General features: G+C 57.8%; 4 protein-coding genes across 4 annotated transcripts; 2 read left to right on the top strand and 2 right to left on the bottom strand.

Annotated features, from left to right (window-relative positions):
- Nucleotides 1-8: 8 nt before the first annotated feature.
- On the bottom strand, nt 9-887 carry B0H64DRAFT_397760 (uncharacterized protein). The gene has a single exon (XM_062803902.1). The coding sequence runs from the start codon at nt 839-841 to the stop codon at nt 236-238; it is 606 nt and encodes a 201-aa protein (XP_062659771.1). The 5' UTR covers nt 842-887; the 3' UTR covers nt 9-235.
- Nucleotides 888-4,484: 3,597 nt separating this feature from the next.
- On the top strand, nt 4,485-7,921 carry B0H64DRAFT_166255 (uncharacterized protein). The gene is made up of 3 exons (XM_062798685.1): nt 4,485-4,700; nt 4,763-7,376; nt 7,433-7,921. Exons 1-3 carry the CDS (start codon nt 4,575-4,577, stop codon nt 7,579-7,581), a joined length of 2,889 nt encoding a protein of 962 aa, XP_062659770.1. The 5' UTR covers nt 4,485-4,574; the 3' UTR covers nt 7,582-7,921.
- A 663-nt stretch (nt 7,922-8,584) lies between these two features.
- On the top strand, nt 8,585-10,385 carry B0H64DRAFT_475089 (zeta toxin-domain-containing protein). Its single transcript, XM_062808081.1, has one exon. It carries the CDS (start codon nt 8,938-8,940, stop codon nt 10,312-10,314), a length of 1,377 nt encoding a protein of 458 aa, XP_062659769.1. The 5' UTR covers nt 8,585-8,937; the 3' UTR covers nt 10,315-10,385.
- A 22-nt stretch (nt 10,386-10,407) lies between these two features.
- Nucleotides 10,408-12,570, bottom strand: B0H64DRAFT_166200 (major facilitator superfamily domain-containing protein). Its single transcript, XM_062798684.1, has 5 exons — nt 12,307-12,570; nt 11,452-12,176; nt 10,874-11,393; nt 10,586-10,800; nt 10,408-10,534 (listed from the first exon to the last, which is right to left on the bottom strand). Exons 1-5 carry the CDS (start codon nt 12,323-12,325, stop codon nt 10,502-10,504), a joined length of 1,512 nt encoding a protein of 503 aa, XP_062659768.1. The 5' UTR covers nt 12,326-12,570; the 3' UTR covers nt 10,408-10,501.
- Nucleotides 12,571-14,510: the final 1,940 nt, after the last annotated feature.

The following is a 14,510-nucleotide window of genomic DNA, read 5'->3' as shown; positions in this document are numbered from 1 at the left end:
CTCGGATCCCGCCCTCCCTTGGATTTGGTTCCGGTGTGGTTGCGACGTAGGAACATCACCGACAACGGACAGATCACCTCGCCACATGCGAAGCCGCCCCGTCTTCAGACCTACGCGCAGCAAACGCAAAGGCTCGGCGACGCAGCGTAACGCGACACGACTTCGCATGTGACGTGCTTGCTTGCGTGCTGCTGGCGGGACGGCGAGCGAGTCATGTAAAGCTATCTATACATACTTATAATACATGTACGGAATACGCAGCCGTCCATTCACAGGACGGGTTCGGGATGCAGGCGAGCGGGCCGGGTGCAGCATGCGGCGGGTCGGACCCTGACTTTGACACTCTGTTGCTCGGCTGGTCGGGTTGGTCGGTTGGTCGGTTCGGATGGGGGTTGGATGGGCGGATGTGTGGATATGGTATGTGGGAAGGGGCGGTTGAGTGAAAAGGGGTGATTGAGTGAAAGGGTTGATTGTGACGGTGAGATAGGGGCGGCAAAGCGGAATCAAAGTGGGAGAGTTTTGAGGACAAAGTGGTGATTATCAATCGTTGAAGTGCGGAAAACGGGCGGTGGTGGTCGCCACGGTGGGATTTTAAGTTATCAAGGTGCATATCTGACCCCGAATTGGCAGGTCTGTCCGGCAGGCTCGTGTAAGTCGCAGCAGAGAGGACGGACGGGAAAGGGGTGGTGTTGTGGGCAGGCAGACAACACACAGCGTTGGATCCTTCAACGACGGGCGAACCATCATCCATTGTCCAATATGTGCGCAGAACTCCCTTCTCTTTTCTCCCACTTCCCCTCTCGAGGCGTCGCCGCGGATGGTTGCCTTCTAGGCTGCCCATCAGCCCCCCCCCCCCCCATCATGGAACCTCTCCGCCATCCGTGGGGAGCGGTTCCGCGGTAGTGGCTAAATGCTGCTGGACGGGGACCTGCCATTCGGAGAACCTCCCCGGCTGTCAAAAACCCCACGTGGCTTAACCTCAAACAGCAGATGCATGGACAACAGAAGTGTACATATCGTTTTGTCTCGTCTGTCTCGTTGATGAGAACTGGGTGGGGCGTGGTGAGTGGATTGGACGGGGAGGACTCCGTCGAGGGTTGCAATGGGACTTCAGCCAACTGCAGTGGGCGTCTCTCAGTGGGGCGAGTGAACGACCTCGAGGTGCGCGGGATTGGGATTCGAGATGTAGTGTAGTGAGTGTACTCGTGTACTCGTACATAACTCCGAGTCGAGGGACTGGACCCTGGATTTCGAATAGCACGGTGACACATCTTGCTTCCGATCTGTGATGCGCGCTGACATGCTGCTGTGTGACACTTCTGCGAGGTGTTGCTCGAGGGCAGATGACCACGGGCAGCTGTTTGTCGTCTATTCTGCCGATTGAGAGGCCAATTGTCCAGTGATATACTCCAATGGGCACGGCAATAGTGTTCACACCCTCTCTCACTCACATAACGCGTCCGGGACGTGGCGGTCTCGTTTTCTTGCTCTCGGTGCCCTCTCCCGGCCCTTGGCAACGGGCTCGACGCTGCCGTGTCACCGCGGGGACTCGGTGTGAGTGGCTGACCTGTTTGTCACCCCCTTCCTTTTTGGGACATTCCGTTGGTAAAGTGCTCCGAGCGAGGCTGCCCTGCCTGTTTCCCTTGACTTGAATGGCGTGGGAGCCAGCGCGGGGGGCAAGTGAGCCAAGCAGACTGCCAGACCGGGAGCCTGGGTGGGAATCCGAAGATCAATGACACCACTTTTGGCTGCCAGTGCCTCGAGGTATGTACGAAGTGGCCATGCTCCCGTACCAGCCTTGTGCAGCCAGCTTCAAGACAAAGGCAAGCCGAGTTTCGTTTCGATAACTACACAGTAGTTGTTCCCTTGATGTGTCTGGTGACCACAGTGTTCCTGGCTACCCGGCCATCAAAGACACACTCCGAATGGAGACCCCATGTTTTACTTGTGAAGACGTGGCAGCTTCTTGCAAGCATGGCGCTGCAGCTCGGTTCCAGGCCCCAGACCCCCAGGAAAGTTTCCCCGGAAAGATGAGATCGGTCCAAGGTTGTCGGGGCGGCGGGTTTGGTTGGTGCTTGGCGTTGGATCTGAGATGTGCATCGAATTGACCGCCAGCACGACGCCGTTTGAGTAACGCGAGTAACAAGTAACGTGGAAAAATGCCCCAAAAACCTGGAACCAAGACAGCTACCTAACTGGAAGACGTTGAGCCTGGCTCGAGGCTGGGTGTCAAGTCCGCCTGGCCGCTCGCCGCTATTGCATGCATTGATTGGCATGATGTTGGAAACAAGAAGCCAGGCTTAGCCAGGGACTTGCGAGTGATAGGCGGCGAGAAACCAGGGAGATTCAGCCGATAAGGTAGAGGGATCCCCAGGCCGGCCTAACACCGGGAACAGCCTCGCTACTATCAATGCAAGGAGGAAGGAGGGCCGCCCGGCTGGCCGCACTTTCCCTGTTCTCGACTGCGTGCCTCTCCGGAACCAAAACAGACAACAAACGCTGCGGACGCCTCTCCACCAAGAAAGAACCGGAAACTGTGTGGGCCCGGCCCTGTTGCAGCTGTTCCTGAGACCAGCAGTGACCAGCCGCAGCGACGGCGTGGTTCGGCTTGGCTCACCTGACCACATCCCATGGATGATGCTCTCTGACTCCGGGTTGACCCAATGTGCCAACTCCCGCTACTTTTGGCCACAAGAAGCAACCATCCTTTGTACTACCGTAAACCCCCTATCTTGCTGCAAAAATACGGAGATAATCCATTGCTTGGTTTCCTGTCTGGACTGCTTTTCCTTCTTTGGCTGCTGGTGCATTCCTCTGTGTCACAGTGCCCGACTCGAACTCGAGTTGATTGACACTGTATACCGTGTGGGGCAAAGCCGCCCAGTGACCACGGAACTGTACCCTCAAGGTCCCGGCGGATGGATCCCTGCTTGTGTCTGGCGGCTTCATCCACCCTGACGGCTGGCGCTGATCGCTGAGGAGAGTCAATGACGGTCGTCCGGCGAGAGAGAGACAGTTTCTTCGGATCGGTGGCGGGAGAAACCGGAACAATGAGTTGCCCCATCGATGTCTCTCCGTCACCGTCACCGTCGCCGACCACGGACGACGCTTATCTCATCACCGCCTCCGAAGACGCAAGAGATGTCGCAAATGATGGGAACGATGGGAACGATGGGGACTCAACGCGTCCGCTGTGCCAGTCGAAGTGGTGCTATCGCGGAGTCTTATCGCCAAATGCCGTTTTAGCGCGTCTCAGACCCTAAACTCGGTAGTGTACGTAACGGTGCCTTGTACTCCTTTGTCTTACTGGGCTGCAGGTTGCTGAGCCCGTACGAGGGAGCAGGGGCAACGGTACCCGAGGGTACCACAGCTTGAGTGGTTCTGCTTGGCCGGTGGAGTCTCGCATCACGAGCACCGTGTTCGCGACGGTATTCGCACCTGCTCTCAGCGCGCCTGGCCAGTGAAGGACCAGCGCCTTCGGTCCCGTGCGTTGCTTGCGGGCTCTCATCAGCACAGCAGCCCCCGTGGCTCTCACTCCCACGCCCACGCCCCTTGTTTGGCAGTGTGCACAGCGGCCACCCGGCAACAGGCGCAGGCCTACCTGAGTTACTCGGTTGGTAAGGTACCTTGGTATCGTCGTCACTCTGCCTATCCCAGGTCCTTCCCAAGTTCCTTCCATTTCTTCCTTTCTTTTTTACCATCCCATCCCTCACACGCCGCATCTCATCGCCTCTGAATCATCATTGCCTTCTTCACTCTTTTTTTCTTGTGGTTTTCATCTTGTTGGAAACCCTCTGGGCCCTAGTCATCCCTTCGGCAGCAATCGAGTCTGAGTCATTGAGTTGACATTGGACGTCACAGTGCCGTGTGGAGCTGCCCGCCTTTCCTCGATAGCTTCCGTAACTGCCAGTGCTCTGTGCTGCTCCAGGCATACACCGGCCATCTGAACTTTTGTCTCGATTTCCTCCCAAGACAAACCCTGGCCCAAGCCTAAAAAACAAACAAACACGGACTTCCCACTCTTCTCGCCGTGCTCCTTGTTTTGCACCTCTTGCCGAAGCTCGAGACTCGTACTTTCAACAAGTTATCCGCACACAACTCGGCGTATGCGTCGTCACCTCGCATACCTAAACTACCTTACCTAGGTAGCTAAGCACTGCACCTCGCAACCTCGCAAGGCCTCCACCTCCACCACCACCACCATTCCCGTCGACTTGACTTCCCCTTTTAAACTCGAACTCCTCCTGTCCACAACGGCAACCGTCAAAGCACCATCCCTGCCTCCATCCTCCCTCTCTCCCGGTCTAGCGGATACTTGCCGCCTCCCTCCCGTCTGGCACAGGCAGCACGCGCCCTCCTCAGTCACTGCGCCCGACGACTTCAGGGTCCGCATTTCGAGTCTACCACCGTCTCCTCGTCTTCACCTCGCTCTCAATCACCCCGATCACTCGCAAGTTCTCGGTTCGACGTATACATGACGATCAGGCCGGACGCCGACGTCTTTCGCATATCATAGGCCCTCGGGCTATTCTTCCCCGCCTGCTTCCTGCTATCGCCAACACTCACAGGAAGCCATGTCTGAACGGACCTCTTCGTCGAGGCGGTCAAAGCCAGCCAGCGATGACGCCATCGGGAACTTTGTCATCGACAAGGAGATCGGAAAGGGGAGCTTTGCCCAGGTGTACTCTGGTCGTCACAAGGTTAGCTCCGCTCCCGCTTGTGTTTGGGCCATGTCGGAAACTCGCTAACATGTTGTTACAAGGTCACCGGTGCCTTGGTGGCCATCAAGTCCGTCGAGCTTGCCCGTCTCAACAAGAAGCTGAAAGAGAACCTCTACGGCGAGATCAAGATCCTCAAGCGACTCCGGCATCCCCACATCGTCGCCCTCCATGACTGCGTTGAGTCCGGGACACATATCAACCTAATTATGGAGTACTGCGAACTGGGGGACTTGTCGCTTTTCATCAAGAAACGAGACAAGCTCATCACGAACCCGGGCACGCATGAGCTCGCCCGCAAATACCCTGTCGCTCCAAACTCGGGCTTGAACGAGGTCGTCATACGTCACTTTCTGAAGCAGCTCATCAGTGCCATCAGGTTCTTGCGGGAAGCGAACCTCATCCACCGCGACGTCAAGCCCCAAAATCTACTGCTGCTACCTTCGCCGCAGTTTCGCGAAGCCAACAAGATGCACAAGCAGATTCTCAGCGCCAGCCATGACTCGCTCACGCCGGCCGCTGGGCTGCCTTCGCTGCCGATGCTGAAGCTGGCCGATTTCGGTTTTGCTCGGGTGCTCCCTTCGACTTCGCTCGCCGAGACCCTCTGCGGTTCGCCATTGTACATGGCTCCGGAGATTCTCCGCTACGAGCGATACGATGCGAAGGCCGATTTGTGGTCCGTAGGTACCGTATTGTACGAAATGGCGACAGGGAGACCGCCCTTTCGAGCAGGCAACCACGTGGAGCTGCTCAGGAAGATCGAGGCCTCGGAAGACGTCATCCGATTCTCAAAAGATTGCGTCGTCAGCTCCGAAGTGAAGGGCCTGGTTCGGGCCCTGTTGAAACGGAATCCGGTGGAGCGGATAAGTTTCGAGGACCTCTTCCGCCATTCTGTCATCACCGGTCCCATTCCAGGCCTCGTGGAAGACGATATTCCAAAACCCGAGAGGCCGGTTCTGGCCGAAACCAGGGTATCGACCGGAAGTGGCGAGGCGGCGTTGATGTCGCGGAGGCCATCCCTTCGACGTTATGTTGCAGAGCAGGATTCGACGCGCGAGCCTGGGGTTCCGCCCTCGCCGAAGCCGCGTCGATCATCCCCTCTGGCGACGCCCATCGAACCCAAGCCGAACCCGCTGGAGCAAGTATCCAGCCCTCGACTGAGCTACTCGCCCCGACAGGAGGCAGAAGAGGGCCTCGGGATACGCCGGCCTGTGGCGCAGCCATCCACTTCGGCTCCCGTCCGGCCCATTTCGTACGTCGACCGAAGCCGTCGGTACTCGAACGCTTCGACGAAGGCACCCGCCCGTGAGGCTCAGCCGCCGCCGCACGAGGCTGCAAGCCGCACGAGGCCAAAAAGCGCAGCGAGCAGACCTCTTACAGACGAGGAGAAAACCGCGCAGGACGTGGCATTCGAACGGGACTACATCTTCATCGACAAAACCGCAGTCGAGGTCAACGCGCTCGCGGACCAGATTTCACTGTATCCACAGCAAGCCCAGCCGGCCAAGTCTGGCCCGGTCGTGAGGCGTGCTACGCAGCAGGGATATCCAACTTCGGCCACCGGCGCCGTGCCCGGCCAGTCGTCCAGGAGTCCACAGGGGGGTCGTTCCGACCACTACCGGAAGGCCTCGTACGACAAGACTCTTTCTAGCAGCCCTGGCAACACGACATCGGTAATCTCCAAGGCTATCCAAGATGCTAGTCTCCGGCTGTTCGGCTTCAAGTACTCGCCGCAGATGTTGAGCAAGGGACAATCACCACCGCAGATGTACAGCCCGTTCCCGGCCTACCCGACGCCATCTACGCCGGCTGGCTTGATTATGGATGGGAAGCAGAGTGCTCCCGTGGACGAAGACTCGCGGGTCGCTCAGTGCATAGAGGATTACGCTACGCGGAGCGACGTTGTATATGGCTTCGCCGAAGTCAAGTACAAGCAAGTCGTTCCGCTGGCGCCCTCCATCGAACACGGTCTCGGTGGTGCTCCTGCCGACAGGATGGGCGAAGAAGAGGACGGCCTCACAATGGATGCGGTGGTCTCGCTGTCCGAAGAGGCCCTAGTGCTCTACGTCAAGGCGCTGTCCTTGCTCGCCAAGTCGATGGACATCGCTAGTCTCTGGTGGTCGCGCAAGAGCCGGGCAGAATCTAGCAACAGCGTGCATTCGGCCACCCGGGACTCGGTGAACACGCAAGCGCTAGCGCTGAAGATCAACGCGGCAGTCCAGTGGATTCGCGCCCGTTTCAACGAGGTCTTGGAGAAGGCCGAGGTTGTCCGCTTAAAATTGATCGAGGCACAGAAGCAGCTGCCCGAGGAGCATCCCAGCCACCCGAGTAACCAGCCGCCCGAGACGAGCGCGCTGGGCGGCTCCGACACCGTGACAGTGTTCCCCTCGCTCGGCATAAGTGCCGAGAAGCTGATGTACGACCGCGCCGTCGAGATGAGCCGCACGGCCGCCATCAACGAGATTGCGAGCGAAGATCTCCCCGGCTGCGAGATATCGTATGTCACGGCGATCCGCATGCTCGAGGCGGTGCTGGATAGCGACGATGACCACCTGCCGAAGCGCCGCGTGTCAACGTCGTCTAAGGAGGAGAAACCCGTCGCTGCTCAAGACGCGTCAGACGAAATGAGCAGCGACGACAAGCAGGCAGTGCAAAAGAGTAAGCCAGCCCACGCTATCCTTAAGCGTGAATATGTTTTGCTAACGCGCTAGCAGTGGTGCAAATGGTCAACGGCAGACTTGCCCATCTCCGGAAGAGGATGCATGCCATTGCTGTGGCATCCAAAGCCCAGCAGCAGCAACAACAACATATCGTCGTCCGGCGGCGAAGCGGCGACGTCACGCCGCGCAGTGTACCGACCTGAGGGTGCATGTTTGATGATTAATGAAGGCGAAGATATCAGGGCTCATTATTATTACTAGGAGCTTATGCCCCACGGCTGGCATTTCAGCCCTCTGGATTCTGGACCGGTAGTCCGGGTATGCAGTGGGTTTGTTTTTTTGTGCGACTTACGTTTAGGGGGGAATCATGCATCTGGGTGGGCGTTTTCTTCATATCGATTCGCGCGGTACTATTTTGGGGCAATTGGCATGGAGTCTGGAAGTTGAGGCTCGGTTCTGCACCCACACGCAACACTCGCGGACTTATGGCGTTGGGACCATCGTTCTTCTGCACGGTGGCTATTATTATTCAGAGTATATTTTGGATTGCTCGGTGTTCCGGCGCTTGGGTTGCCGCCCTCGTGCTGAATACCGGTTTCGCCCTTTCTTCATAGGCGTTGGCTTGGCTACCTATTCTTGGGAACGGGACGGTCCCCTGGCGGCGAACCTACAGCGGAATGGCAGGTGTCAGGATTGCACGCAGCAGGTGGTCAAACCGGAGAAAGAATGTTAAGCTGGACGCGAATGGAATATTGATACATATAATGGCCGTCCATATGTGTGTAGTTTGGGTTATGTCAACCTTGTCTTTTTGCTTGAAGCTTGACTCAACTCGGGGGGCTGATAAGTGCTCTCCTGCTCAGCTGCGTGCTCCCCGTCTTTCATGCCCCTGCGGTATTATTTTCGGCTGAAGGGCGAGCCCGTCCACAACACTCGAAGTCAACACATTCCGTATCGGATGACCCATGGCGAGACCCTTCCCCTTTCTCCCTCGATCCTTCAGGCCCTGGTAGCTGTAGCAAGGGCTGTGAACCGGGGACGATGGGGCGACGTCGGGATTCGGCATGAGCTGAGAACCGCCGTCTCAACCCGTCCCGTTGGTTGCGGGGAAGTCGTGGTGCCCCCACGGGCGGGAGCGATGCCGCATGTGGATCTATCTCATAGTCTGCAGTTTATATGGTGCAGTTTATATGGTGCAGTTTATATGGTGCAGTTTATATGGTGCAGTTTATATGTAGATCTGGGGCCGAGTGTAACCTTAGCCCGTGTGGACACTCTGACGCTTTCCTGTCGGGGTAGTCGCTCACTGTGTTTGTTCCCTCTGAACTTTACTTTCTGCAGACTACATTCTCACCAAAGACTTTGGTGTATTTTCAGAGGAGAGGACTTGACTCGTTGCTTACTGCCTCGCGGAGAGGGAGACATCCACCGCATCTTGTTGAGGAGGAGAGTTCACAACCCAGACTGCGCACCCAGTTCTCACTCCGCCCAGCCGCCACGGCAACGAGATATCAACAAACCCTTTCCCACCTCCAGCCGACTCTGCTGCTTCCACAACCATGGAGCCTACCGAAGCCCCTTCCCACGCCAAACCCCAAACAACGACTCCCTCCAACCCCCCAACTACCAACACCGCCTCCCGCTCTCCCGAGGAAATCGCCCGCCTCCTCGCAGGCTGGCAAATAACCCCCGAAACCCACGCCCACATCCTGCACACCCGCATCCTGCCAACCGTCCTCCACCCCTTCCTCCCCGCCGCCGAGGAGAGCACTGCCAACCCCCAACCGCAACCACAACCACAACCGCTAGCCGTCCTCCTCCTCGGCCAAACCGGCGCCGGCAAAACGCACCTAGCGCCCCTCTTGGCCAACGCCTTTTCCCAACAACCCCCATCCCCATTCCCATCCCCTTCCACCTCCCCACCCCAACCCGGATCCCAACCCCTCCCCCAACACCCCCCTCTTTCCACTCCCCAACCCACCCCCCCCGGACAACCCCCCCATCCAAACAGAAGAAGAAACCCCCCCCTCCACCTAACAGCAGACGCCTACAAAACCCACCACCCCCACTTCCACACCTGCCTGGCCGCCCTCCCCGCAACCCCCCACCTCGCATCCCGCCTCGCCGGTCCCGACGCAGCGCGCTGGCTGGAAGAAGTCTGCGCGGCGGCGGCGCAGGCGCGGGTCGATGTGCTGGTGGAGACGGCGTGTCGGAGGGGGGGTGGTGGGGAGGGGATGGGGCGGTTGGTGGGGGGGTTTGTACAAAAGGGGTATGGGGTGAGGGTGGTGGTTTTGGGGGTGGCCTCCGGGGTGAGTTGGTTGGGGGTTGTGGGGCGGTTTTGGAGGGGGGTAATGGAAATGGAGGTAGAGAAAGGGGGGGAGGGGGAGGTTAAGGGGGATGGGGAGGGTGGGGATGGGAAGAAGGGGGATGGGGGGAATAGAGAAAAGGGGGAGGGGAGAGAGGACAAGGAAAAAGGTGGTAGACAGTGCGAGCTTGGCGGGCCAATGCCGCTGAGGCTTACACCCAGAGTGGTGCATGACGAGAGCTTAGAAGGGCTCCGCGGTGCTGTGGGGTGGCTAGATGGCGAGGGCGCGCGGGCATCGGAAGACGACAAGGGGCGGGTGGAAAGGGTTGTTGTGGTCAGAAGGGGGTTGGGGGTTGTGTACGACAATAAAAGGATAAAAGGGGGAAGGTGGGAAAAGGAGCCCGGCGCGTTGAAAGCGTTGGAACGCGAGTGGGGGAGGGCATTGACAGAAGAGGAGAGACGGACAGCGGAGGAGGATATCAAGATGTTGATGAACCTAAAAAAACCGGATGTGGATCGGGAGATCGAGGAGGTTCAGAAACTCATTGCTGGGCTGGGGGCCACAGACGGGGCGATGCCAGACATGGTGCCGTTTGACGCGGTAGACTTCATCCACAAGGAGTTGAGTTAGCCAGCCGAGGTCTATCACCACATCTGCCGTCTGAGAGCAGGTTCCAGCTCCACAATGGAAACGCTCAGGCATAGGTTGAATTATGTTTATTCTCGACCTGACACAGGCCACATTATTCATAAGCACCGGTCTACGGTCTATCCCCGTCTATCATTGACGTATGCTGCATCACAATCCCTTCCCAACGTTAAAGCATGTACCTAAACTCGGGGTTCAAATCCTGTCCAGGGTTAGCAACAGCTACAGAGTCGTCCAGCAAACGCAAACTTACCCCGAGATCTAGCTTCTCCGACTGGGTCAAATTCAGATCATGCACCTGCTTGCTCCGCTTTTTGTTCTCCCAAGTGATGGCCCCCGCATACAAAATGCACGACACCACGCTCAGGCAAATGAACGAGACGCAAATAGCATAGCCTTTGGTGAAGAAAGGCCCGTCTTCCTTGACGAACGAGTAGGTCGCGATAATGCCGCCAATGTTGCCGAAGCCTGTTCCGGTCAGCACTTTCCACACTTGATAAAAACAACGGAAAAAAAAGGGGGGGGGGGGGATAGAACTCACCAATCTGCCAGGCACTCCCGATCGCCCTCCTGTGATGACCCGCTAGGTTCATATTGAACCAGCACACAACGACAGGCATAGCCGAGTAGGTGCCCATGCAGGTCAAAAACAAGGCGGCATACTGCACCTGCAGGTTGTCGTGGACGGTGAACAGAATAGCAAAACCCGTGATGGCAATGCAGATGGCACCAATGATAAACAGGAAGCGGTGCTTGGCCCAATCCGACAAGACGGCGACGACCATGGAGAAGCCGAAGGAGGCGACCCAGGGCGGGACGGAGCGCAGCTGGGTGGTGATGGGGTCGTACTGGTAGCTCTGGATGATGGTGGGGGCGAAGTAGGCGTACGAGTAGGCCGGCACGATCAGGCCGAAGTACATGAAGCCGCCGAGCCAGATCTTGTAGTCGGACATGACCGTCACGACGTCCTTGAGCTTGATCTTGCGCTCCGCGCCGCTCTCGCCCTGCGAGGCGCGCAGACGCGCCTTGACGTACTCGCGCTCGTCGTCGCGGAGCCATTTCTGTTTGTTGTCAGCACTGCATTCTGCATGTACACCCAGCCAGGAGAGATCTACGTACCGCCTGCTCCGGGAACGAAGGGAAGGTGAACAGAAAGAAGATGCCGAGGAGCACGGTAAAGGTGCCCTCGAGGATGAAGATCCAGCGCCAGCCCCGGTAGCCTCGCACATAGTCCATCCTCCCGATGCCCGAGGCCAGCAGACCGCCAAACGCGCCGGCCAGCGAAGTCGACGAGAAGAAAAGCGAGAAGCGCTTCTGGGCCTCGGCGCGGCGGTACCAGCTGCCGAGCAGGTAGAAGCAGGCGGGGAACATGACGCACTCGAAGAGGCCGAGGAAGAAGCGGGTGGTGAGGAGGCCGCCGTAGTTCTGCACCAGGCCCTGGAACACGGTGACGGCGCCGAAGCCGATGCAGCAGATGGACAGCCAGACGCGGGGCGACAAGTACTTGATCAGGATGTTGGACGGGATCTCGCATATGATGTAGGGGACGAAGAAGATGGTAAGGGCCGTGTTGTACTCGACGCCGCCCATGTGGAGATCGTCCTCGAGCCCGAAGGCGCGGGCGTTGCCGATGTTGACGCGGTCGAGGAAGGCCATGAGGTAGAGGATGGACACGAACGGGATGATGTATGTGTCGATCCTCGTCGTGATTCTGCGCTCTGTGGTGTGGGGTGGGCATACGACATCCTCCGTGGAGGTCGAGGCCGAGTCGTAAGGGGGTGCGACATCATGGGCGGCCTTGCTGGTCCCGGCCGCGGACCTCTTGACGTCCTCCTCGTCTGATGCTGTGGGAGTGTCAGCTCTAAGTAGCGACGTGTGGTATAGTGATGTATTTGAAGACGGAGCTGGGCTGGAGGCGAAGGGCAGGACCGCGCGGGCATGGTACCCGGAGCGGCAGAATATAGATGGCCATACGTTGCTTGAGTTCAGACATGACTGCTATCTTTTACAAGTATGTTTCAGTTACGGTTCGGCGGACCTCAATCTGAAGCTACTATAACCCTTCCCGATGGGTATCAAAACGGGACCCCAGGTAAAGAGGCGGACGAAAGCGGGAGGGCGAGCAGAAGAGAGAGCGAAGATCGGCAGCGCGATGGTGGCACGCCATGCGGATTTTATGCATTTTGGTAATGGTAACGCCGTGGGTGACTGCATCGCGCGCGACAGGTCCCCCATTGATCAGCGTCTCGTTGCCTCCGCATTTCGAATGGCACCAGGGCCCGCGATCGGGGGCGTTTGTCAACCACCTTCCAGATTAAGGTTAAAAGGGACCAGGGACTTGGAGGGGCCAGGCACGCCGGGGCGACCTCGAGGCAACACCATCATCCCAGATCCATGCGCGGGGCGATGGAGACCACAGGTTCGCAGCGCCGAGTGGATGCCGTACTGAGTAATCTCCACTTGTTGAGAAAGAGCACAAGTCCATGCCGCCGTTGCGCCCTCAGGTCGTTCACTCTTCGCTCCTAGTTACACGGGGTGGCCACTGCCATGTGTCGAACAACAGGGCGGCGATTTGTCTGCCAGCACGGCGAGTTACACAGCAGCTTGCTGAGTCGGCAGTTCGGATATTACAAATTAGGCTTCGGGTGGCTGGCGCCACCGGCCGATCGCCCGGCGCATCGTGGTGAATGTTCAAACCCTCAAAGTCCGAGGTTCAAAAAAGAACGGGCGATCTCCCGGTTGCGGTCCTCAACTCACCAACCAGCGGAGCCGTAGCTCGGTGTTTGTTTCTTGGCCTGAGCTGAGAGGCTGAATAACCCGGGCGAGCGGACAAAACAGGTTCGAGAATGTCGAGCGGGTGGGATTCGAAGCCGGTGGATCCGGGCTTGGCCGTGTTCGCCGTGATGAATTTGCCGGGATTTGCTCACATTCGGCGTTGGAATGTGTGCCTCCTTCATCAACGTCTCCGAACGCCAAGCGCAAGCCTCTCGCCGAAATTCGGCCATTGTCGTGTGTGGCGGTTGGGTGGGCATGCTCGCATTCCGTTTTCATCTGCCGCGACCTGGTTTAGGTAGTGTAACTGGAGGTGAGTCAGGCGAGTCAGGCGAGTCGGGCGACTTGGGGATTAGTTAATCATGAAGGCGCTGGGGCGTTTCGCGAATAAAGTTTCAGACACGGCATTCGAACTTTTAAAACTTTTCCTCCGCACTCGGGCTCTAACTGCCGGAGCGGGGCCGGAGGAGAGTGTGGAATGAAACAAATACACAAATACACTCTTTGATTTTCACGTAACAAAACATTTACCAGAAAAAGGAAAGAAAAGGGAAAGCCAATTTCAGAGTCTCCTCAGAGAGAAGCAGCAGTTACGACCGAGTCCGTCTGGGTTTGCCAGGGGCCAGGTCGTGGCAGGTCCAGGCCGAGGCCCAGCGGCTCAACCCCCCCAGACCCCTCAAAATCCATCCGCAGAGGGACCCGCACCCGCCCTGCCGCCTTTGCGGGGAAAGTGGAACGACCACGGTCTCCGACACACTTGGGGAAGCGGGAAATCCCCAGACAAACACCAACGTGGCCCCCCCAACAGACCGAACATGGGAAGGGGGCCCTCTCCCCAGCCGCTAAGATGAAACAGGCAAAGCGGTTGGCACCGACACGTTGGCCATCCCGGTCAGTCGGTTCCGCGGGGACGGCTTGCGGCGGTCTTGGGGACGGGCGCTATCCCGTTTCTGGTGTTGCCAGGAATACATACAACCCCCCCCGACCAGGAAGGAAGTTGGTGAACTGACTCCTTGGGATTTCTGGATAGTGTTAGTATATATGCATGTATGGTGGGTTAGTGTCAACACTGAGTTGTTAGTGATTAGTCGAGGCCAAGGCGAACATCAACCATAGTCAGTCGCCCCGAAGCCGGGAGAAGATTAATCGAGTAGAATAGAACCGACACGAGACATCCCCTCCTTCTTCTTCTTATAAAACACTACACAACAGTAGTTACCCTCCCCTCCATCCATTCGAAAACCTCCCAGCAACAAAAACACAACCAAACAATGGGGAATCATCTTTTGATCAGTCCAACCCCCCCACCCCGCCGCCCGCCCGAATCATATAAACATCAACAGACCGACAAGAACAGCAAAAAACCAAAAAAAGAATCTGGTGGGTATCCGCTTCAGCCGGACAAC

Source organism: Chaetomium fimeti, assembly GCF_033439085.1.
Source record: "Chaetomium fimeti strain CBS 168.71 chromosome Unknown B0H64scaffold_4, whole genome shotgun sequence".
Lineage (NCBI taxonomy): Eukaryota > Fungi > Ascomycota > Sordariomycetes > Sordariales > Chaetomiaceae > Chaetomium > Chaetomium fimeti.
The sequence above is the reverse complement of the archived record's forward strand: the minus strand, read 5'-3'. Positions and strand labels throughout refer to the sequence as shown.

Coding starts and splice junctions, on each gene's coding strand:
- B0H64DRAFT_166200 (XM_062798684.1), bottom strand. Junction 11,394..11,451: donor CTTCGTTCCCGGAGCAGGCG/GTACGTAGATCT, acceptor GACAACAAACAG/AAATGGCTCCGCGACGACGA. Junction 10,535..10,585: donor CGGAGAAGCTAGATCTCGGG/GTAAGTTTGCGT, acceptor AACCCTGGACAG/GATTTGAACCCCGAGTTTAG.
- B0H64DRAFT_166255 (XM_062798685.1), top strand. CDS start 4,575: ATGTCTGAACGGACCTCTTCGTCGAGGCGGTCAAAGCCAGCCAGCGAT. Junction 4,701..4,762: donor TGTACTCTGGTCGTCACAAG/GTTAGCTCCGCT, acceptor TGTTGTTACAAG/GTCACCGGTGCCTTGGTGGC. Junction 7,377..7,432: donor CAAGCAGGCAGTGCAAAAGA/GTAAGCCAGCCC, acceptor ACGCGCTAGCAG/TGGTGCAAATGGTCAACGGC.
- B0H64DRAFT_397760 (XM_062803902.1), bottom strand. CDS start 841: ATGGGCAGCCTAGAAGGCAACCATCCGCGGCGACGCCTCGAGAGGGGA.
- B0H64DRAFT_475089 (XM_062808081.1), top strand. CDS start 8,938: ATGGAGCCTACCGAAGCCCCTTCCCACGCCAAACCCCAAACAACGACT.